At 35.4% G+C, this 25,935-nt stretch overlaps 1 protein-coding gene across 3 annotated transcripts in view; it reads right to left on the bottom strand.

Annotated features, from left to right (window-relative positions):
* Nucleotides 1-25,935, bottom strand: part of PCDH15 (protocadherin related 15) — a 1,784,920-nt gene that overhangs the window by 182,118 nt on the left and 1,576,867 nt on the right. For all 3 annotated transcript variants that reach the window (XM_050805159.1, XM_050805156.1, XM_050805157.1), the window contains 2 exons: nucleotides 11,856-12,161; nucleotides 9,101-9,325 (listed from right to left, as the gene is read on the bottom strand). In XM_050805159.1, the coding sequence (XP_050661116.1) occupies nucleotides 9,101-9,325; nucleotides 11,856-12,161 (531 nt within the window). The remainder of the gene's footprint in view (nucleotides 1-9,100; nucleotides 9,326-11,855; nucleotides 12,162-25,935) is intronic.

Raw genomic sequence — 25,935 nt, 5'->3', positions numbered from 1 at the left:
GCCAGCAGTGCAGCCACCCCACTCTCTGTCTGGACATTCCCAGTAGCAGCAGTTTTGAGTTTCCCTGAGGTGGAGCACCCAGGGACAACCAAAAGCCCCTCTGCCACTGCTGCTGCAGTGGTATTGCCCTTGCTGCCCTCAGACTGTGGTGGGAGCAAAAACCCTGCGTGCTTTAGCCACACCTCCAGTCGGCCATATCACCCACAAGCTTGGGCCTACAATGCAGCCACCACACGCCAGGCTGATTGTACCGATTAGTAGTGGCTCTGTATTTTTCTGGGGTGGAGCACCAAGAGAAAAGTGAAAGGCCATCTGCCACAGCCACAGCCAAGGTCCCTTCCCTTGCTGTGTGTAACTGGGGAAAGAACATAAAGCCTGAGCTTGCCCTGGAGCTACAGTGTATAGCCTGGGAGTGCCAAACTGAGATATACAGCTAGGAGTCAAGTGCAAAAGGAGTCCACACTTTCAGAGCACTGAGAAGGGGCACAACAATCCTTAGGAAATAGAGGAGACTGATTAATAGCCTACCTACTGGCCATTCCAGTTAAGTGCCATCCACTGGACCACAGTCCAAACTTTAATATTAAAAATACTTTGCTAATATATTCATCTGTGAAACCAAGGACAAGAGCTCAATTACAAATAAAGGTCATGCACAAAAACTCACTCCTCTGAAAACATCCAAATAAGCCAACTAACTGTACTCAAATTAGATAGTTGAAAGAATATCAGAAAACACAGATGAGAAAGAACCAGTGCAAGAACTCTGGCAATTCAAAAAACACGTGTCTTTTTTCCTCCAAACAACCGCACTAGTTCCCCACCAAGGATTCTTAACTCAGCTGAAATGGTTGAAATGAAAGAAATAGAATTCAGAATATGGGTAGGAATGAAAATCATTGAGAATCAGGGAAGAAGTCAAAATGCAAACCAAAGAAACTAAGGATTACAATAAAACAATACAGGAGCTGGTAGATGAAATGGCCATTATAAAAAAGAACCAAAATGATCTAACAGAGCTGAAAAGCACACTACAAGAAGTTCATATTGTAATTGCATTAACAGCAGAAGAGACCACGCTGAGGAAAGAATCACAGAGTGTGAAGACTGGCTCTCTGAACTAACTAAGATGGACAAAAATAATAATAATAAAAAAGAATGGATAAAACCCTTGAAAAACACGGGATTATGTGAAGAGACTAGATCTACCCCTCACTGGCGTCACTGAGGGAAATGGGGGAAAGGTAGGCAACTTGAAAAACATATTTCAGGATATTGTCCATTAAAACGTCCCAACCTCACTAGAGAGGCCAACATTAAAATTTAAAAACTGCAGAGAACTGCAAGATACTATACAAGAAGACCATCCACAAGACACATAATCATCAGATTCTCTTTCATTCTCTTCAAAATGAAAGAAAAAAATTCTAAAGGCAGATAGAAAGAAGGAGCAGGAAATCTACAAAGAGAACCCATCAGGCTAACAGTGTACCTTTCAGCAGAAACCCTATAAGCCAGAAGAGTTTGGGGGCCTATACTCAGCATTCTTAAAGAAAAGAATTTCAATCCAAGAATGTCATATCCAATGAAACTAAGCTTCATAAGTAAAAAAGAAATAAAATCCTTTTCAGACAAGCAAATTCTAAGGGAATTTATTACAACCAGGCCTGCCTTATAAGAGCTCCTGAAAGGAGTGCTAAATGTGAACACTACAAAAACACACTTAAATACACAGATCTCTCACAGTATAAAGCAATGACATAAAAAAGTCTACATAATAACCAGCTAACAATATGATGACAGGATCAAATTTGTACATATCAATATTAACATTGGATATAAATGGGCTAAATGCCACAATTTAAAGGCACAGAGTGACAAGCTGCATAAAGAAGCAAGAACCAAGGTTATGCAAGGCCCATCTCACATGCAGTGACATCCACAGGCCCAAAGTAAAGGGTTGAAGAAAAGTCTACCAAGAAAACAGAAAAAAACTGAAGTTGTTATCCAAATTTCAGACAAAAGAGACTTTAAATCAACAAACATCACAAAAGACAAAGATAAACTTTATATAATGGTAAAGGGTACAATTCAACAAGAAGATCTAAATATCCTAAATATATATTCATCCAACACAGGAGCACGCAGATTCATAAAGCAAGTTCTTACAGACCTACAAAGAGACTTTGATTTCCATACAATAGTGGGAAATTTCAATACTCCATGGACAGTAATAGACAGATGATCAAGGTGACAAAGTAAAAAAGATATTTAGGAGCTGAATTCAACACTTGAACAAATGGACATAATAGACATCTATAGAACTCTCTACCCCCCAAAAAACAGAATATACATGCTTCTCATCACCACATGGCACAAACTCTAAAATTGACCACACAATTGGACATAAAAACAATCTGTAAGAAATCAAAGAAAACTAAAATCATACCAACCACACTCTCTGAACATAGTGCAATAAAAACAGAAATCAATACTAAGAAAAACATTCAAAACCATATCATTACATGAAAATTAAACAACTTGTTCCTGAATGATCTCTGGGTAAATAATAAAATGAAGATAGAAATAAAATATTTCAAACTAATGAAAACAAAGATACAACATACCACAATCTCTGGTACATAACTAAAGCAGTGTTAAGAAAGAAGTTTATAGAGCTAAATGCCCACATTAAAAAAGTCAGAAATATATCAAATGAACAATCTAGCATCATGTCTACAGGAACTGGAGAAACAAGAGCAAACCAAATTCAAAGCCAGCAGAAGACAAGAAATATCCAAAATCAGAGCCGAACTGAAGGACATTGAGACGCAAAAGATCATATAAAAGATAAATGAATTCAGGAATTAGTTATTTTAGTTATTTGAAAGACTTAATTAGATAGATGGATGAATAGCTAGACAAATAAGAAAAAAAGAGAAGATCCAACTAAACACAATCAGACATGACTGACTGAATTAAGAAGGACATTACCACTGACCCCACAGAAATACAAAAGAACCCTCAGAGACTATGAACACCTCTGTGTACACGACCTAGAAACCCAAGAGGAAATGGATAAATTCCTGGAACCATTCAACCTCCCAAGTTTGCGTTAAGAAGAAATTGAATCCCTAAACAGACAAATAATGAATTCTGAAATTGAATCAGTAAAAAAAGAGCCTACCAACCAGGAAAAGCCCAGGACCAGATGGATTCACAGTCAAATTCTACCAGATGTATAAAGAAGAACTAGTACCAACCCTACTGAAAATATTCCAAAAAATTGAGGAGGAAGCATTCCTCCCTAACTCACTCTATGAGACCAAAATCATCCTGATACCAAAGCCTGGCAGAGTCACAACAACAAAAAAGAAAACTTCAGGCCAATATCTTTGATGAACACAGATGCAAAAATTTTCAACAAAATACTGGCAAACCAGCAGCACATCAAAAAGCTAATCCACCACAATCAAGTAGGCTTTATGCCTGGGATGCAAGGTTGGTTCAATATAGACAAATCAACAGAAGTGATTCACCACAGAAACAGAACTAAAAACAAAAACTACATGATCATCTCAATAGATGCAGAAAAGGATTTCAATAAAATTCCACATACTTTCATGTTAAAAACCCTTAACAAACTAAGCACTGAAGGAACATACTTTAAAATAAGAAAAGCCATCTATGACAAATGCACAGCCAACATCATACTGAATGGGCAAAAGCTGGAGGCATTCCCCTTGAAAAGGGAAACAAGATAAGGATGTCCTCTCTTATCATTCCCACTCATCATAGTAATGGAAGTCCTGGCCAGAGCAATAAAGCAATAGAGAGAAATAAAATCCATCCAATTAGGAAGAGAGGATGTAAAACTACCCTTGTTTGCAGATGATATGATTCTACACCTAGAAAACCCCATAGTCTCTGTCCAAAGCTCCTTGATCTAATAAACAACTTCAGCAAAGTTTCAGGACACCAAATCAATGTACAAAAATCAATGATAGCATTCCTATGTACCAACAACATCCATGCTGAGGGCCAAATTAAGAATGTAATCCCATTTACAATAGTTACACAAAAAAGTACTTTGGAATACAACTGACCAGGGTGGTTAAAAATCTCTACAATGAGGACTTAAAATATTGCTCAGTGAAATCAAAGACGACAGAAACAAATTGAAAAACTTTCCATTCTTGTAGATAGAAGGAATCAATATCATTAAAATGGCCGTACTGCCCAAAGCAAAGTACAGATTCAATGCTATTCTTATTAAACTACTAAAGATATTATTCACAAAACCAGAAAAATGTATTCTAAAATTCATATCAAACCAAAAATGAGCTTGAATAGTTAAGACAATCCAAAGTAAAGAGAAAAAAGCTGAAGATATCACATTTCTTGACTTCAAACTATACTATAATGCTACAGTAACCAAAATCGCATTGTCCTGGTACAACAACAGACACATAGACCAATGGACATAATAGAGATCCCAGAAATAATGCCGCATACTTATACCCATCTGATATACAACAAAGTAAATAAAAACAAACAATGGAGAATGGACTCCCTATTCAGCAAATGATGCTGGGATAACCAGCTATACATATGTAGAAAAATGAAACTGGACCCCTTCCTTACACCATGTACAAAAATGAACTCAAGATGGATTGAAGACTTTAATGTCAAACTTAAAACTATAAAAACACTGGAAGATAACCTAGGAAATATCATTCTGGACATAAGTCCTGGCAAAAATTTCATAACAAAGATGCCAAAAACAATTTTACCAATAGCAAAAATTGACAAGTGTGACTTAATTAAACTAAAAGAGCTTCTGCATAGCAAAAAAACCATATAAACAGAGTAAACAGGCCACCTACAGAATGGGAGAAAATGCTTACAAACTATGCATCTGACAAAGGTCTAATATCCAGAATCTATAAGGAATTTACAAATCAACAAGCAAAAGCAAACCACCCCATTAAAAAGTGGGCAAAAGATATGAACACACACTTTTCAGAAGAAGACATACATATGGTGAACAAGCGTATGAAAAAATGCTCATCATCACTAATCATGAGAGCAATGCAAATCGAAACCATGATGAGACACCATCTCACACCAATCAGAATTGCTATTAAAAGTAAAAACAAAACAAAACAAAACAAAATAAAAAACAAAAAGCATGCTGGCGAGGTTGAGGAGAAAACAGAACAAAGCAGTTTGGCGATTTCTCAAGGAACTCAAAGCAAAATGACCATTTGACCCAGCAATCCCATTTTTTAGGTATATATTCAAAGATAAATAAATTGTTGTACCATAAAGACACATGCACATGTATCATTAGTATCATGCTATTCACAGTAGTAAAGACATGAAATCAATCAACCTAAATGCCCAACAATGGTCAACTAAATAAAGAAAATGTGGCACATATATGCCATGGAATAACTATGCAGCCATAAAAAAGAATGAGATCATATCCTCTGCAGCAACATGGATGCAACTAGAAGCCATTATCCTAAGTGAACTAACATAGGAACAGAAAACCAAATACTGCATGTTCTCACTTAGAAGCTGAAGGTAAATGTTGAGTACATAGGGACACAAAGATGGGAACAACATACATTGGGGGCTGCTTGAGGGTGGACAGATGGAGGAGAGTGAGGATAAAAAAAAAACTACCTATAAGGTACTGTGTTTATTACCTGAGTGGCAAAACAATCTGTACAATCAAATCCTGTGACACACAATTTACCTGTATGAAAAACTGCACATGTATTCATGAGCCTAAATTAAAAACTTTAAAGAAAGAAACATGTTGGAAATTACTTAGAATCATTTGAATTACTCACCCGAGCATGCCATAAACCTTTTGAATTAAAATAATAGTATGTCTTCAGTTACAAGACACAACATATGTTAAGATATAACATTTAATTTATTTTATTTTTTGAGATGGAGTTTTGCTCTTGTTGCCCAGGCTGGAATGCAGTGCCATGATCTCAAATCACTGCAACATCCATCTCCCAGGTTTAAGTGATTTTCCTGCCTCAGCCTCCTGAGTAGCTGGGATTAGAGGTGTGCGCCACCATGCCCAGTTAATTTTTTGTATTTTTAATAGAGATGGGGTTTCATCATGTTGGTCAGGCTGATCTCAAACTCACAACCTCAGGTGATCCACCCACCTCGACCTCCCAAAGTGTAGGGATTACAGGTGTGAGCCACCATGCCCAGCCAAGATATAACATTTATTTACCAAAGTTTTATGAGTTACAATAGCAAAGACATGGAATCAACCTAAATACTCACCAATGGTGAATTAGATAAATCTAAAAGGGTACATACACACCATAGAATACTATGAAGCCCTAAAAAAGAATAAAATCATGTCCTTTGCAGTAACATAGATACAGCTGGAAGCCATTATTCTAAACAAATTCAGGAACATAAAACCAAACACTGAATGTTCTCACTTCTAAATGGTAACTAAATATTGGGTGCTCATGGACATAAAAATAGACACTGAAGATTAATAGACAGAAATTGGGTGGGATAGGAAGTGAAGAAGCAGGAGTTGAGAACCTAATTATTGGGTACTATATTCACTATCTGGTTGACAAGGTCATTCATATCCCAAAACTCAGCATCATGCAATATACTTATGTAACAAATGTGAACATGTAACGCCTGAATCTAAATAAAAGATGAAAATGTAAAATAAGACACTAAAAAAAGAAAAGGTCATGGAATACTTCCTGTGTTTAACTGTGATTGCAGAATTATCTTAAAAAAATAAAATCCAAACCCCAAAATTTTAGGGTCAAGAACATTAACCTACTGGAAAAATATAGTTATATTAATTATGTATTGGTGAAATATTTTTTCACATCATTACTTTGTTGTCTAAGAAAACTCATAGCGTATATCTAGCTATTTAGCAGCACAACAACCAAACAACGACCTAAGAAAAGTGAATTCTTCTTCCATCATTTCAAATAAAATAAAATCTTATTTGTAGTCCCTATAATATGAGAATTGCAGAAAAGTTGCCTATGACCTTGTTTACCTTATGACCCAGGATACATATAGTCTTCTACTAAGGTGCCTCAGAGACATTTGTGTTGCACATGCATAATCTGAATGATCTCACATAAATGTACTGGACACTAAAATTAAAAAAAAAAAAATTAAAAAAAGAAAGAAAAAGAGAGTAATCTTCAGGAACGTTGTCTTATTTTAGGCAGAAATGTATCTGCACCGTCCCACCGTCTTCAGGTAGCCAACAAAATCCAAATGATATGGAATTGTTAGTAAATTATCATATGTAAATTCTGCTAAACAATTCACCTTAAACACATAATGGACTGTAACTCTAACCACTTCAAAAGAACAAATGAAAAAGCATTGACTGAAACAAAATACAACCTGAAAATGTAATACTGACAAAGTTTAAGTAAACACAGATGCCTAGAGGTATCTGCATGATCTCCAGGATTAGATAACCTAACAAAGCTGGCAAGTCATGTAACTTTGATTCCACTCAGCTATTACACATTTTTAGTGATTATATGAATCATAAATAGTACCAACATGTAGTAGACAATATGTAGTTGCCAATATTTCATTCCAATCCTATGGTATGATCCTGCAACTAAACATTCATTAAAAATGTCCACATCTTTCCACATTTTTCTATCTAAGCCCGTATATTTCTTTTTTTTTTTTTTTAACATAGAAACTTGATATCTATAGTCACCTGGTAAAATCTGAGCCATAATTATCAATAATATTTTTGGGGGTAGAACATAGATACAACTGTGAATAAAATATAAACCAAAATATCTATAGTAAAGTTAAATTGTTTATTCAATTAATTACTCATATTCATCTATTTTATGCATGGCCATTGAAATACTCTATAAGCTTCTTTGCAAGTGCCTCATTTATCTTATAGATCTTCTGTCTTTTTCCTCCCTCCACTGCCCTTGCTCTGGGCGGGTATCTCTATTTCTTTCTGACCAGCCCTTTTTCATCATTCAAAATCTATTCTGGAAGCAGGAAAAAAACACTTTAAATAGGACTCTTTCAAGTTTCTATTTTCTTCCCTTACCAAAACAAAAATTTTTACAACGTACCATGATTGTGAATGAACTTTTACTTTATATTGCCTAAGAAATTACTGCCATGTAAAGTCATTTTTTTAGTAATATACTCATTTAGTAAAGTAACTTGAGGATTTTTGTACGTGTATCTTTGTATTTGAAGTAAATTTCTCAATATGGGATTCAGATGTCTTGTATAAGAATCATCTGTGTACTTTTCTCAAATGCTGATGTTTATGATCGGGATAGGTCCTTCTTTGGGGAAGGAGTAGAGAAATCTGGAAGTTTAAGATGACGCTCAGATAATCATTGTATGTACTACTATTTGAGGACTGATCAACTTATAGTACTTCTTCTCATATCTACTTTCAAGTTGTTTCTTAAAAATGACTAGAAATTCAAAAGGTTAAAAATGCCATGCTCTTTCAGGCAATCATCTGGCACAGGGTATTATAATAAATGAGATAACAAATCCAGAGTGGTTTACAAAGTCCCCAAGATCATAGAGCTTAAAAAGGGTTGAGCCGGAATTTAGCCCCAATTCCATCTAACTTGGAAGCGTATTTCATCCCAGAGGTTTGGGCCATAAATTAATTTTAGGGCCTAAGAACTCTTGGCCCTTCAGAGTCATTTACAAAATTTTTTTAGTTGGATTTGTACCAAATAATTATGCCTGATGCTGTGGAATTTGAACTAAAATCTAGTCTAGAGAGGTTATGACTTGATGGAGAGCTGATGCAGACTCAAATTTCCATGGTCCTTGTACTCATATTTAGTGCCTCTTTAAAACTGATCTTTTATAGTCAAAAATATAGTTATTTCTTATGTATTCATAACTATTTTCCGTTGGAAAAATCCATGTTCTGGGTCTGGTACCACTGTGTCATTAGGAATTATTATCAAAATATATTTATAGGTATAATAGAAGAAACAAAACCTACATGTATAGAGAGAAAAGCAGGCAACCAGAAGTCATCTTTCGTCCTTACCTTTACAATCACTGTGACAGTAGCAATACCAGGAGGCATTGTCCCATAAATATCAAAGGCCTCTACCAGAAAAGTGATACTTGCTTCTTGGTCTGGAAATGCCTCATAATCTAAACTCCTTAAAAGGGATAGTTCTCCTGTAAATGGATGTAGTGCAAAAAAATGCTTCACTTCTGGGCTTCTTATCCGGTAAGACACATTTGCTCCAAGGTCGACATCTTTGGCCTGTAATAAGCAAAAGAATGGTTTTATTAGTGATGTTACCAAAATAAAGAAATGCAGGAAGGATGGAAGTCATGTGTCAGTGCCTAGGACAGCATGAATTTAATGAGGACAAAAAGACACGTTTTAAAAGAGAAATACATTATTTAATAATTTACCAGAGAGAGGGAAGGAGGGATGGAGGAGAGAAAGACGGAGGGAGGGAGGAAAAGAGGGAGGCGGTGAGAGGGAGAATCAGAGAAAGAGAGAGAGAGAGAGACAGAGAGAGAGAAATACTCCCATAAGATTTTGTCATTGTCGATGTTATTACTTTATCTATTTAACTTGAAAAATCACTAAATGAATTATATCACAGTAAAAAAAAAATAGTCTTAAATGATTACTTCTTATTTTCTGCTGATTTAATAATCATGAACAAATATATTAAATAAAAATAAACACTGAGTGATTTCCATAAACATAATGGATGGCTAAAGTACTATAAGAAAACTAAGAAAATGTAAGTAGTAATTCTTTTTCACAGTGATCTTATAATACATTTCTAGAGATCACTCTACTATACTTCCCTTCATTTAACTAGCATTTCAGTAGTAGTTACACACAGGTGCTGTAGAGAGCACCAAAATGAATCAAGACACAATTATTTCCCTACAGGTTATGGTCTCAGAGAAGAAATGAGACACAAATACTAAAATAGGAAGTGAGACACAAATACTAAAATAGGAAGGAAAAAATGTGACATGAAATCTAAAAGATGTTCTAAATTGGGAACGATGTCCTTTAGCTGAAAGGATGGGTTTTCATGGGAGTCTTGTAGAATGGCTATTTCACTCAGTACAGACTAGCAAATGCACCTCAGGTACAGAAAACCAAATGGAGCAAGAATGAAAATGGGGAAGATTCAGAGTATGTTTTAATGTGCATACTTTAATGCAAAATATCCTATGTGAACCTCAGCCTTAGTCTCCTCCAATCAATTATTGACTTAACAATCAGAAAGATGCTATTAAAGCATACATTTTATTATGTGATTTTTCCTGCTTAAAATCCTCTGGCTTTTAATTCAATTTTCAATCAACGCCATTATCCTTAACATGGTAAGAGTCACTACATTTTCTAGACTTTTAGCCCCTCACCCCTCACACTTTCCCGTCTTCCATGATTTTGACCAGACTTTTTTTCCTCCACTACTTTAAACAATCTTTCTTCCATTTCCTCTTGAATAGCTCTTACTTGTCCCTCAGTTCACCATTTAGAAATAAGTTTCTCTTTGTCTTAAGATTAGGTTAGGAGCTCCACCTCTATTACCTAGGCCCTTTGTACTGAGGACCTACGTTTTAACTACTAATTTTCTTGACTGATTGCTAAACTAGCCTGAAAACTCCAAGAAAGCAGCAGATTTGTTTTGTTCACCATTGTATCCCCAAAGTCTGTGTATCCCCTAGGACAGCATGAATTTAACGACACTGGCAGGAGACTTTGCATACTGTACATACTGAAGATATGTTTGTTAAATAAATATATTAACTAATTAATTATTTGATAGATGAATGGTGGAATAGATGAAGGAATGATGGTTCTCTCCCTGGTCAGTATTTGCCTTATTTAGACTTGTTAATGTTTATTGCTGAGTTCAATTATGGAAGGGATACAGAGTCTGGAAAACTGTGCTAAGAACATTCAAGTTGTGGACTACAGGTGGAAAATTGGCTACCTTTTTTTTTTTCCCCCCAAAACATACCTCATAGACCAACTGAGTCAGTATTAAATGAGATGGCTGCTTAAAAATGCAGATTTATGGATCAGCCTAACCTACTGAATCAAAATGTTCAGGACTTTTTGTAATTTATAATTGAAAACTTAAAAAAGAGGCTTGATACAGAGATGTCATTAAAAAGGAGAGTTAGATTACTAGAAGATGCCTTTTGTGTATTGAATGTGAAAAAAATACAGAATAATGGGTATAAACGATATCTGTAAAATAGAGGGGGAACCAATATGTAACTCTGTGTTTTTCCTGTGTATACACATTTATGTTATATATGTACAACCCACACAAATGTGTGTATATATATATATATATATATACACACACACACATACACACACACACACATTTTTTTTTTGACATTTGTGTGAACACAAAGACAAATGTGAAATAAATTTAATGCTAAGTATTCTGGAGGCACAATGTGGGAGATTATTAACTTTTGTTTCATAAACTATTGTATTGTCAACTGTTGGGATAAACAGAATATTACTTTTGTAAATTAAAAAATCTATTAAAAAGTATTTTTAAAATTTCTTACAAAGAGACCTTTCCGTCTTTAATTTTTGGGATATCTTTAAAGTAGGGTTGCCACACTAAATACAATATGCAATATTGGAGAAATAATAAAAAATTATTCATTGTTTATCTGAAATTAAAATCCAGCTTGGTGTGTTGTATTTTTACTTGCTAATTTTGGCAAACAAACCCTAATAGCAAACCTCCTAATGTAGAATTAATGTAATAAATACTTTTTCCACACACCTCTATTTGAAGGATGGTGGTCCCAGCTGGCAGATTCTCCTCAACAAGGACAGTGTACGTTGAATTGGTGAACACAGGACTATTATCATCAATGTCCAAAACCTTGATGGCCAGGGTTACAGTTGAATGACGAGGGTGTACTGCTCCATCTGTTGCCACAACAACAAGTTCATAGTAGTCCCTGACTTCTCTGTTAAGCTTCACTGCTGTGTAAATGCTCCCATTGGATGTGATACGAAAAAGATTATTAAAGTTACCCAAACTGTAGTGCACTTGACCATTTATTCCAGCATCGGGGTCTGTTGCCTATTAAATAATATGAAAAGCAAGAAAATTCACATAAGTTTTGATGGGCTACTGTAAATGAAGGTAATACTTAACAAATTATGGCATTTTTCTGACCAAATATTATTTGGTTAAGGAGGAAATGACAATGACTATACAATGCAAAATATAAAACATGAAAAATATATTTAATATTCTTAATTTAAAATTAACAAAACAAAAACTTATAATGTCATTAGCAATAACAATACTATATTATGACAGAAAACTCATATTATAAAAGTACTGAATCTTTATGTCTTATGATTTTAATAGGTTTTGAATTCTAAAGTGAGAAAAAATTTTGTTCTTAATTCATTTAACATAATCTACTGAGTGACAATTTAAGATTACATAGGTTTTTGCTCACTTTACATATTCATTTTATGTTTATATATGTTTAGTAATAATATTGTTATGCATTGTTTGTTTATAATAGATAACATTTTATTATGTTATGCCATTATTATTTATGTAATAATTTTTATTATAATAAACATTAATCATATTTATCATAAATAATATTTATAAGTATAACCTGACTTAATCCTCATGATGTTGTTATGAGTAAATATCATTAATCTCATTTTACGAATGAGAACACTATGACTTATGGAAGGTTACACAAGAAACAAATATCTCAGTGTCCCACTTCTTAACACAATACTTCATATATAAAAGTACTTAACAAATGCTTGTTGAATTAATGAATGTTAGATGAAATGAAACAGATTTGAAACTAAATCTGTTCCAAAAGCCAAATGGGAGTAAAACTACAGTAACTGTAATGTACCTGCAAGGAACTCTTCTTCAACATTAGAAAACACATCTCTGCATAAGTGAGAATGTTTGATACCATAATATACCCATATTTACTGAAAATTTGAAGTCATGTAAAATCACTTTGCATCAAATACAATGAGAAAATATTGAGTAAATATTCATCTAATGAAATGTAATTAGAAGGAATCTTAGCTGAAACTCAATTGTGATACTAATTATGAATCTCGCTATCAGCTACTGTATATTTTGCTTTGAAAAGTTCCATGTAAAAGAAACTGAAATAAATCTTAGAAACTGTAAAATGTTACATAATTATGCCCCAAACTGTCAACAGGAAAGGAAGCAAAACAAAACACTTGGCTGCCTTATGAGCCAGGGACACAAAAATCGCTCCAGGTCCACAAAGCGTGGAATGCAATACGATGTGTTTTAAGAGCACATATGCGGTTGTATATTCAGTTTTACAGGCACTGGTAAAGCATGCAGAATGGGGATGCTGAATGTTTGTGCCTTCTTTGAAACAAGAATGTCTAAGATGTGAAAATCATGTTTACAGTGGTGCTCCTGTATGTCATAATGCCAAGCATTTCAGCAGGATTTGTCTCTTTGACTCATGAAAACACAACTGCCCCTGGGAGTTTAATATTTCTGAGGTTTAGTTCTGAGAAAAGATAGAAGAATTGCAGAAATACCTGAAGAGAAAAAATACTGTGACAGAGTTGAATAGTTTCTGTCGATATAGTTTCTTTTACTTTTATACTTTGCCTAGAATTTGTCTTATGAATTATTGACAAATCAGTCAAGCTGATCATTTTAGTGAAAACAACAAACACTGTTTTCTCCCATTTTCACCAAAAAAAGAGGGTGAACTCTTTTTTCTATTTACTTGAAATTACTCATCAAGTAAATAGAAAAAATTGTCGGCCAATAACAAAATATAAATAAGTCTTGTTTCATAACAATAATACCCTTAAAATCTCAGTCACTTTTTCTGTCTATGGAATATCTTAAGATCGAAAACATTAATCATTTATGCAATTGGAAATTTAAATGACTCTTGTTCAAGTTGTTTTGACTGACTCATATGATTGAATATTTATTATGGTAGAATGACTCAATTTGACTGATGTGGCTGTATGTGTGTCTGTGTGTTTTATACATGTCCAGCTGTTTATATATCCACTAGGAAACATATCTAAATTAGTTTTGCTTTTGCTCCCATAGCAAATTATCACAAATTGAGCAGCTGACACAAAACAAGTTCATTATTTTAAAGCTCTATAGGTCAGAAATTCAAGATGGTCTCACCAGGGCTATGTTTCTTTCTGGAGACTCTAAGGAGAAACAACGTCCTTGCTCATTCAGGTTGTTGACAGAATTCAGTTGCTAGAGTTTGTAGAACTGGGATCCCCATTTCCTTGATGGTTGTCATGTGATGACCAATCCCGGTTTCTAGAGGTCCCCATATTCCTTGGCTCATGACACACTTCCTCCATTTTTAAAGCCAGGAATGGTGGTCAAGCCCCTCTCACATTCTTCGAATCCCTCTCTCCATCTTTTTCCATTTTATCTTTCTGACCTACTCTTCAGGTATCCTCCTCCACTTTTAAGGGCATGTAAGATTACATTACGCTCCCTTGGACAATCCAGGAAAGAATCCCCATCACAGCATCTTTAACCTTGATATATGTGTGTGCACACATGTGCAAGTGTGTGTATACTGCCATATAAAAATATATAGCAATCTATATTTTATGATGATTTTATGATGGGATTTCTTTTTTTTTGAAACAGGTCTTGCTCTGTCACCCATGCTGGGGTGCAGTGGTGTGATCTAGGCTCACTGCAACCTTTACCTCCCAGGCTCAAGTGATCCTCCCACCTCAGCCTCCTGAGTAGCTGGCACTACAAGCACATGCCCACATGCCTGGTTAATTTTTTTATTTTTATTAGAGACGGGGTTTCCCCTTGTTGCCCAGGTCAGTCTTGAACTTCTGGGCTCAAGCTATCCTCCCACTTTGGCTTCCCAAAGTGCTGGGATTACAGGTGTGAGCCATCTCACTCAGCCTGAGAGGAGTTTTTAGAGAAAATATCCAAGCAGATATTCATTAAGCAGACTGACAGTAAATGCTAAATGGGGCATCCTCATCAATAGAGTTTCATAATTTTAAATAATCAGTTTAAATTGGTATAAATTATGATATGTCAAGTACACACACACTTGGACTGAATCTATAACCACTTAATTCACTGAAGTCATAGCTACCATGACAAGAAGTATATTTGCTTATGGAATAAAATACTATAATATCCCCCAGAAAACTACTCTAAAAATTGTAAGGTGACTGAGACACGCATCTAATGGAAACAAAGGGAATAGAATATAAAATGCAGAGCTATTTCCTTATCTATTCCTATGTCCCCATTAAATCAAGGAGCATAAATAAGGGAATGTAAGTTAAGCAACATGAGCTGGCTGAGCAAGGCAGTTTTACTTATTTACTATTCTAGATGAACATGTAGCTGTTAAACAAGATAACCAAACATAGAACCCCTCATTATCAGCAGTACTGTCAAGAACTTTGCATTGATGTTTAATATCTAGTCAAGCAGTTCAGTGTATGATGCTATAATGAAAACATATATCTTCCTAGAAATCAATTAAAAGTTAATTAAATTTGTTAATAAGAAAAATAACACATCTCTTTTCCCCTTGTACTACATCAAAACAATAAACAGTAATAGCTGCAACTTTATAATCATCTGTCCATGGTTAACACATTTTTGTAATATACACGTTACTATGGGGCCTGATTTGTGGCTACTAACTTGTGAATGCATATTGCTGGTAAATTGGCTGATAGCCTGTAGTCAAATAAAGACCTCACTGGACAGAACTTTGAATAATTTCCAGAAACACCACTCACAAACCTTATTGATTAACACCAAAGTTAGAGTATATGAAAGAAAACCACACAATTACTTAAGAAAAAAAGTCAGACAATGTTCAAGGGAATTTATTGAACAAAGATTTTTTGTATAATTTTTGAGAACCAATTTTATACCATTCCACTTGAAAAGGGAGCCGGGAAATATATTTCTTAAACACTAAATTCATTCCCCACCCCTTTTTTTCTCATTATCTTTTTAGAATGGTCTGTTATACAATTCTTTCCATCTATAAAAGTGGAAGTTCATTACTGGGATTGCTACCCTGGGGGTTACCAGTACTGTAGAGAAGACCTAAAAGCATGCCTGTATGGGTGGAATATATTGAGATAAAACCTCAAAGTAGAGGTTGATGTTTGCACTCCTTCCATTGAGAAGTCCCTGGGTAGATTACTTGTGTAATTTACAATGACTCATTTCCATTTAAAATATGTCAAATATCCATTTAGATTAATTATTTAGATAGAAAATTATATGACAAAAATCAGCCCCAACAAAATAACTTGAGGAGAAAACCAAAATGTTATAGCTATTATAAAGGTGTAAACTACCGTGTAGCACCTAATTGGCCCCGTGTGAAGCTGAGAGAGTGCTTTGCTCTACCTTTTGTTTGTTCTTTACAGTAATTTAAGAGGTCATGTACATCTTTCTCACTTTGAAGTGGGAACCATCAAAGCTGTTGATCAGGGAGGTTGGGCAGTGCATCCTTCATGACATTACTAGTGAAAATACATTTTTAAAATCATTATCGATTAACTTCAAAAAGATATACGATAGTTGTCTTTTTTTCTTTTAAGAAGCTGAGTTATTTCAAGGGCTGTGATTATTAGTCTAAAGGAGACAAGCAATTGAAAGACTCAAAATACAGGTAAATTTTTTCACTCTGCACACAAATGCCTCATAATCATTACTGAACAATGGCAAGTAGACCTACTGACTAGAAGGTAACTTGCATAACTTGAGTTAAAATCACTAAAAAATAACCAGAATGAATAGCTTTCCATTAAATATTGTAACTTTCAAATACTAGTCCCTAGAAATCTAGAAAACACACAATTAACACAATTCAAGGGATCAACTATTACTCTAAGATACACGATAAGCTACATTTTATCCTAGCATTCAAGGCTCTACCTGGTCTTGTTCTAACCTATCTTTATGCACTTATGTCCCTCAACTAACTCCCTGACACAAACTCTATGTTTTAGTCAAAGGAATATACTTACGGTGTCAATCAGCTACCAAGAAACTCTCAAGTGTCAGTGGTTTGTTACCACTGATGTTCCCTTCTCACCTCTACAGCACCCATTGTGAATTCCAAATCCAGCTTTACTCTGTCTGTCTTTACTTAGAAGACAGGCTAAAGGAGCAGCCTCTATTGGAATACGAAGCTCATGTGGTGCAGGAATTTAAAAAGACATGAGATAGTCAAGCTGCAGCTTTTAATGTTTCTGCTTGGAGGTCATCATATCACCTATACTTCTGCTTTATCAGTCAAGGCAAATCACATGACAAGTCTGATGTCAAGGGGTGCAGAAATAGCATTCCTTCACATAATGGGACAGTGATAAATCAGAAACACTTTTACAATGTACTACCCTGGTTTTCCTTGAAATGACCATGCTCTCCCTCACCTTCCCTGATAGAGTTTTTTGTTTGTTTCTATTTTCCCCCAATCCAACTTAAATCTTCAAAACCTAGCTTCAGTTCTACTTCATCTGGGAAATCTCTTCTTTCCATCCAGCCTTCTGATCCCTTTTGCACATAGCAACACTCGATTTTTATTGCTATTTATGTATGTTATGCAATTAAATAATTGGCCTAAAAATCTGTAGTGTATCCATGTATTACACAATAGGAGACACTATTAGAGAAAAGAATCTGTAAATTGTTTTGTGGAGTGTACAATGTATGAGAAATGGAAAATCAGAGCAGGGATGGAAATATGGCAGAGAAGTAAAAAAAAAAAAAAAAGATAGCAAGTAAATAAAAATAAATGATATTCCTGTAGTTGGGTGTTATTTAATGCAAATGAACTGAAGGCATCAAGTTAAATAAGATAGTTTAAGCTGTTCCAACATAGCTTGCAGACCGCTTACTAGGTAAGCATTAGGAAGAAACTTTGCACTAAAAATCTTTACATATTCAGTTCTCATGTTAATGGTAAACACTTGAAGATTATTACTTCAATGCTTCAGGAAAAGAGTTGTCATGTTCATGTTCATACAGCAAACAAAGAAAGTAATGTTGTTTCATGTTCATTAAATGTATTTACATAGTAAGGCTGTCTTTTCCCTTTTTCAAATATTCCTTACAATGCTGAAAACCTGGGAGGACTCATTCCATATTTCCCCACCATTGCTTTGTATTTGATAATTCTGCACTATAGGTTTAGTGTGTATATACCTCTTTATGTGATGCTAAAAACATCATATATTAAATTATATTTAGTTTTCCAACCTCTTCTTACTTCTACTTCTCCAGCTTCTTCAGTCTCATCTTTTTCTCTGTGGGCGAACATATTCTAAGCACCAAATCTAAATTTAAGTGCATTTTGCCATACTAAAAATGCTATTTCATGTCTGCTTTATCCAGTCATAAAATCCTCCCCTTATTTCCAAAACTGATTATTCTTCAGCCCAAGTATCACTTCTCTCAGAAGCATCTGAGTAAACAAAATGCCTCATCTTCGTGCTCCTGAAGCTCATTGTATGTTTCTTTACCACATGCCCTATTGCTTTTTTTCTGCAATTTTTTAACAGCCCACATGAAATTAAGAATTCCTAAGGCCAGGATGGCTTATTTATCTCATACAATGCCTGTTTTATTTTTCCTTCTGCATTGATATAGGTTAGATATGCAATAATTTCTGCCAAAATTTCTTCTGAAGCTATTTCTATTTTTCAATTACATAGCGTTCCCACCCCAACCACTCAAACACATGAAGAAAGAAAAATTGCCAATTAGCATTTATAATTTTGTCTTAAAAGAAGGTACGTTTTCTGTTTATTAGATAAAATGTAAGAAAATAAGACACATTTTGTTCTTTAAATAAAAATTAAGTGATCGCATGATTACTTACTAAACTTTGTCCTTTTGTTACATCTTATCGCTTTCTTGTTTTTAATTTTGTCACTGTATTAGTCAGTTTTCACACTGCTATAAAATACTCCCCAGAAACTAGGGGATTTATAAATGAAAGAGGTTTAATTGACTCACAGTTTCACATGGCTGGGGAGGTCTCAGGAAACTTAGAATCATGGTGGAAGGTGAAGGGGAAGCAGGCACTTCTTCACGTGGTGACAGAAGAGAAAAGAGTGAAGAAGGAACTCCCAATCACTTATAAAACCATCAGATCTAGTAAGGACTCACTCACTGTCATAAGAAAAGCATGGGGGAAGCCTCCCCCATTATCCAATCATACCCCTCCCTGGACACGTGGGGATTATAGATCCCTCCCTCAACACATGGGGATTACAAATCGAGATGAGATTTGGGTTGGAACACAGAGCCAAACTGTATCAGTCACCTACAATTCTTTAAGGACATCTATTTGTAGGTGAGTTTTAAAATAAGTGCAATATATATACTTACTTTGTATAATTAAATATATTAGTTTAACTTTTAACAGTCTATTCTAGCATTGCTTAACTCTTTTTTTATTATCAACCCCCGTCAAAAGAGGATTTTTAGATTTTTTTCTTTCTAATAGAACCCTTACAAATTTTTACTTCCACAGATATATTTATGTATATATATTACCCATGCTTTATACATAACAAAAGTGAGGTTTTTTTGTCTCCCAAAACCTGATAGTATACATTGGGAACGATCTACCACCATTGAAAATGCATGCTCTAGCCAAAAGAGAGTCCGCTGTAACTTCCTTATATACCATAAACATTTTCACATAAGCATTGTTTCTTTCAGCACTCATTACAGTGGCATCACTTTCTAAAATATTTGCCCATATTACTATATGGGGCAACGTCAGGTTATCTCTGAGCTTGTACTCAATACTCATCACTTCTTAAGTAATGAAGTAAGGGAAAAACACCACCTCCATGAATTGCATTTTATTTGATAATCTGCTTAGCCCAGTCTTCCTATTTATTTGATTGTGCTTATATTTTCTGCCAAGTTATAACACAGAGTATTGTGGTTTGTTTTCTTAAATACCTATTTTAAATAGTCTGCTCTATGCTTATTGAATATGTGACATTTTGCTTATCAGGTGTTTTTATAGGTCCTATATACTAATCCAAGTTTTAATTTTCTTTTTTCTAGTATTCTGTTGGGTTCAATATAAACATGCTCATGCATTTCTCTGAAGAGTCAAGAGTAATCTACACTTTAAGCATTGTCCTTCTGTCTGTCACAGGGCTTTTTGGTATATTACATTGTCTCACAAATCGTTTTTTGTATCATTTCTAGAAAACAAAATCATAACTAGAAACTGAAAAGAATGTGACAGCCAGATTGGATTCTCTGTGAAATTCTATACAATTAAATTTTCTGGATAACATTCAAGTAAAGGATTAACAGATTTGTAAGTAAAACAAGAGCAATAAAAGTGCCTCTGGCTAATATAATAACTATTTAATGAGAGAAAAAATATCTCTTAATTTCCCAATACTATCAATCATTTCATTTGCTGAATATAAGCTCAAGTTTTTCCCAAACAGTAATCATAAAATTAAAGGGGATTTTCTCTATTTTACACATATTGTCACAATTTTACCTACCTTGATAACATCACCGGGATAGAGCCAGATATCGGTTCCAGCTTTATGTTATCATCACTCATTCCTTGAGCTAGTATAATAATTTTCAGCCGTTTCCTTACCTTAATCTGGGATGTCTCCAATAGGTTCATTTAAACATGTGTGTTATATCCCACACAATAATAATGGGAGACATTAGACAAATCAATGAGACAGAAAGTTAACAAGGATATCCAGGAATTTAACTCAGTTCTGCACCAAGCTGACCTAATAGACATCTACAGAACTCTCCACCCCAAATCAACAGAATATACATTCTTCTCAGCACCACATCGCACTTATTACAAAATTGACCACATAGTTGGAAGTAAAGAACTCCTCGGCGAATGTGAAAGGACAGAAATTATAACAAACTGTTCCTCAGACCACAGTGCAATCAAACTAGAACTCAGGATTAAGAAACTCACTCAAAACCACTCAACTACATGAAAACTGAACAACCAACTCCTGAATGACTACTGGGTACATAACGAAATGAAGGCAGAAATAAAGATGTTCTTTGAAAACAATGAGAACAAAGACACAACATACCAGAATCTCTGGGACACATTTAAAGCAGTGTGTAGAGGGAAATTTATAGCACCAAATGCCCACAAGAGAAAGCAGGCAAGATCTAAAACTGACACCCTAACATCACAGTTAAAAGAAATAAAATGCAAGAGCAAAGACATTCAAAAGCTAGCAGAAGGCAAGAATTAACTAAGATCAGAGCAGAACTGAAGGAGATAGAGACACAAAAACAACTCTTCCAAAAATAAATGAATCCAGGAGCTGGTTTTTTGAAATGAGCAACAAAATTGATAGATGGCTAGCAAGACTAATAAAGAAGAAAAGAGAGAAGAACAAAATAGACGCAATAAAAAATGATAAAGGGGATATCACCACCGACCCCACAGAAATACAAACTACCATCAGAGAATACTATAAACACCTCTACGCAAATAAACTAGAAAATTTAGAAGAAATGGATCAATTCCTGGACACATACACTCTCCCAATACTAAACCAGGAAGAAATTGAATCCCTGAATAGACCAATAACGGGCTCTGAAATTGAGGCAATAATTAATAGAATACCAACCAAAAAAAGTCCAGAACCAGACGGATTCACAGCTGAATTCTACCAGAGGCACAAGGAGGAGCTAGTACCATTCCTTTTGAAACTATTCCAATCAATAGAAAAAGAGGGAATCCTCCCTAACTCATTTTATGAGACCAACATCATCCTGATACCAAAGCCCGGCAGAGACACAACAAAAAAAAGAGAATTTTAGAACAATATCCCTGATGAACATCGATGCAAAAATCCTCAATAAAATACTGGCAAACCAAATGCTGCAGCACATCAAAATGCTTATCCACCATGATTAAGTGGGCTTCATCCCTGGGATGCAAGGCTGGTTCAACATATGCAAATCAATAAACATAATCCAGCATATAAACAGAACCAAAGACAAAAACCACATGATTATCTCAATATTATTGGTGCAGAAAAGGCCTTTGACAAAATTCAACAGCCCTTCATGCTAAAAAGTCTCAAAAAATTCGGTACTGATGGGCAATCAGGCAGAAGAAAGAAATAAACAGTATTCAATTAGGAAAAGAGGAAGTCAAATTGTCCCTCTTTGCAGATGATATAATTATATATTTAGAAAACCCTATCGTCTCAGTCCAAAATCTCCTTAAGCTGCTAAGCAACTTAAGCAAAAGTTGGAAGCATTCCCCTTGAAAACCGGCACAAGACAAGGATGCCTTCTCTCACCAGTCCTATTCAACATAGTGTTGGAAGTTCTGGACAGGGCAATCAGGCAGGAGAAAGAAATAAAGGGTATTCAATCAAGAAAAGAGGAAGTCAAATTGCCCCTGTTTGCAGATGACATGATTGTATGACGTGATTGTAACCCCATCATCTCAGCCCAAAATCTCCTTAAGCTGATAAGCGACTTCAGCAAAGTCTCAGGATACAAAATCAATGTGCAAAAACCACAAGTATTCCTATACACCAATAACAGACAAACAGAGAGCCAAATCATGAGTGAACTCCCATTCACAATTGCTTTAAACAGAATAAAATACCTAGGAATCCAACTTACAAGGGATGTGAAGAACCTCTTCAGGGAGAACTACAAACCACTGCTCAATGAAATAAAAGAGGACACAAACAAATGGAAGAACATTCCATGCTCATGGATAGGAAGAATCAATATCGTGAAAATGGTCATACTGCCCAATGTAATTTATAGATTCAATGCCATCCCCATTAAGCTACCAATGACTTTCTTCACAGAATTGGAAAAAAATACTTTAAAGTTCATATGGAACCAAAAAAGAGCCCACATTACCAAGACAATCCTAAGCCAAAAGAACAAAGCTGGAGGCATCAAGCTACCTGACTTCAAACTACACTACAAGGCTACAGTAACCAACACAGCATGGTACTGGTACCAAAACAGAGATAAAGACCAATGGAACAGAACAGAGCCCTCAGAAATGATACCACACATCTACAACCATCTGATCTTTGGCAAACCTAACAAAAACAAGAAATGGGGAAAGGATTTCTTATCTAATAAATGGTGCTGGGAAAACTGGCTAGCCATATGTTTTGGATCCCTTCCTTATACCTTATACAAAAATTAATTCAAGATGGATTCAAGACTTAAATGTTAGAACTAAAGCAATAAAAACCCTAGAAGAAAACCTAGGCAATATCATTCAGGTCATAGGCATGGACAAGGACTTCATGTCTAAAACACCAAAAGCAACGGCAACAAAAGCCAAAATTGACAAATGGGATATAATTAAACTAAAGAGCTTCTGCACAGCAAAAGAAACTACCATCAGAGTGAACAGGCAACCTACAGAATGGGAGAAAATTTTTGCAATCTACTTATCTGACAAAGGGCTAATATTCAGATTCTGCAAAGAACTCAAATTTACAAGAAAGAAACAAACAACCCCATCAAAAAGTGGGCAAAGGATATGAACAGACACTTCTCAAAAGAAGATATCCATGCAGCCAACAGACACATGAAAAAATACTCATCATCACTAGCCATCAGAAAAATGCAAATCAAAACCACAATGAGATACCATCTCACACCAGTTAGAATGGCGATCATTAAAAAGTTAGGAAACAACAGGTGCTGGAGAGGATGTGGAGAAATAGGAACACTTTTACACTGTTGGTGGGACTGTAAACTAGTTCAACCATTGTGGAAGACAGTGTGGCGATTCCTCAAGGATCTGAAACTAGAAATACCATTTGACCCAGCCATCCCATTACTGGGTATATACCCAAAGGATTATAAATCATACTGCTATAAAGACACATGCACACATATGTTTATTGCAGCACTATTCACAGTAGCAAAAATTTGGAACCAACCCAAATGTCCATCAATGACAGACTGTATTAAGAAAATGTGGCACATATACACCATGAAATACTACGCAGCCATAAAAAAGGATGAGTTCATGTCCTTTGTAGTGGCATGGATGCAGCTGGAAACCATCATTCTCAGCAAACTATCGCAAGAACAGAAAAGCAAACACCGCATGTTCTCACTCCTAGGTGGGAATTGAACAATGAGAACACTTGGACACAGGAAGGGGAACTTCATACACCGGGGCCTGTTGTGGGGTGGGGAGAGGGGGGAGAGATAGAATTAGGAGATATACCTAATGTAAATGACGAGTTAATGGGTGCAGCACACCAACATGGCACATGTATACATATGCAACAAACCTGCAAGTTCATTGACAGTTATGCCTCTGATGGATCTGGGCAAAGTGAACTAAAAATCTTCTGGAAGTGATTCACCATTCTAGATTCCAATAGCAATATTTTTGATTCACGGAAGGAGGTAAAAATATCAACATTAATAGAAGCTTGGAAGAAGTTGATTTCTTCCTTCATGAATGACTCTGAGAGGTTCAAGAGAGGTTTAAGCCTTCAGTGGATGAAGGAATTGCAAATGTGGTAGACATAGTGAGAACTAGAATTAGAGGTGCAGCCTGAAGATGTGAATGAATTGCTGTAATCTTATGATAAACTTGAACAGATGAGGAATTGCTTTTTATGGAAGAGCAAAGAAAGTGGTTTCTTGATATGAAACCTACTCCTAATGAAGATGCTGTGAACATTGTTGAAATAGCAACAGATAATTTAGAATATTTTATATACTTCACAGCAAGGATTGAGAAGATTGACTCCAATTTTGAAAAAAAAAAAAAAAAAAACTTTGTTGGCTACAATACTATCAAACAGCATCACTAGCTACAGATAAAAATTTAATGAAAGCAAGAAGCATTCAATGAAGCACAATTCATTGTTGTCTTATTTTAAGAAACTGACACAGCCATCCCAACTTCAGCAACCACCCTCCTAATCAGTGAGCAGTCACTGATAGTGAGGCAAGACCCTCTATCAGTATAAAGATTAAGACTTGTAGGCCGGGCGCGGTGGCTCAAGCCTGTAATCCCAGCACTTTGGGAGGCCGAGGCGGGCGGATCACAAGGTCAGGAGATCGAGACCACAGTGAAACCCCGTCTCTACTAAAAATACAAAAAATTAGCCGGGCGCGGTGGCGGGCGCCTGTAGTCCCAGCTACTCAGGAGGCTGAGGCAGGAGAATGGCGGGAACCCGGGAGGCGGAGCTTGCAGTGAGCCGAGATCGCGCCACTGCACTCCAGCCTGGGCAACAGCGTGAGACTCCGTCTCAAAAAAAAAAAAAAAAAAAAAAACAACAACAACAACAAAAAAAAAAAAAACAAGACTTGCTGAAGGTTCAGATGATTGCCAGTATTTTTTTAGCCATAAAATATTTTAATTAAGGTATGGACATTGTTTTTCAGACATAATGCTATTGCAGACTGAATGGAGTGAGTATAGTATAGTGTAAAAATAACATTTATATGCACTGGGAAACCTAAAACCCTATGTGACTCGCTTTGTTGCAACATTTGCTGTATTACTGTGACCTGGAAGAGAACTCACGCTATGTCTGAAATATGCTTGTATTAAAACAAGTGTATTGCTTTGAGAAACAGAAACTCTATAATCTATCTACCAAGAATCTTTGCAGGTAATAAAGAAGGAAGTTATTGACTTATTTCAAACTTAAAGTCGGAGGAGTCTAAATGGAGACTGAAGTTACATCTAACATGACAAGTGTGAACCACTTTGATTTGGTTTGCCCAGAGGAAACATTACTCCTGCTACTTTCATAAAGACTGATTG

This window comes from Macaca thibetana, chromosome 9, assembly GCF_024542745.1.
Source record: "Macaca thibetana thibetana isolate TM-01 chromosome 9, ASM2454274v1, whole genome shotgun sequence".
NCBI lineage: Eukaryota > Metazoa > Chordata > Mammalia > Primates > Cercopithecidae > Macaca > Macaca thibetana.
Note: the sequence above shows the minus strand (reverse complement) of the source record. Positions and strands in the feature narration are given on the sequence as shown.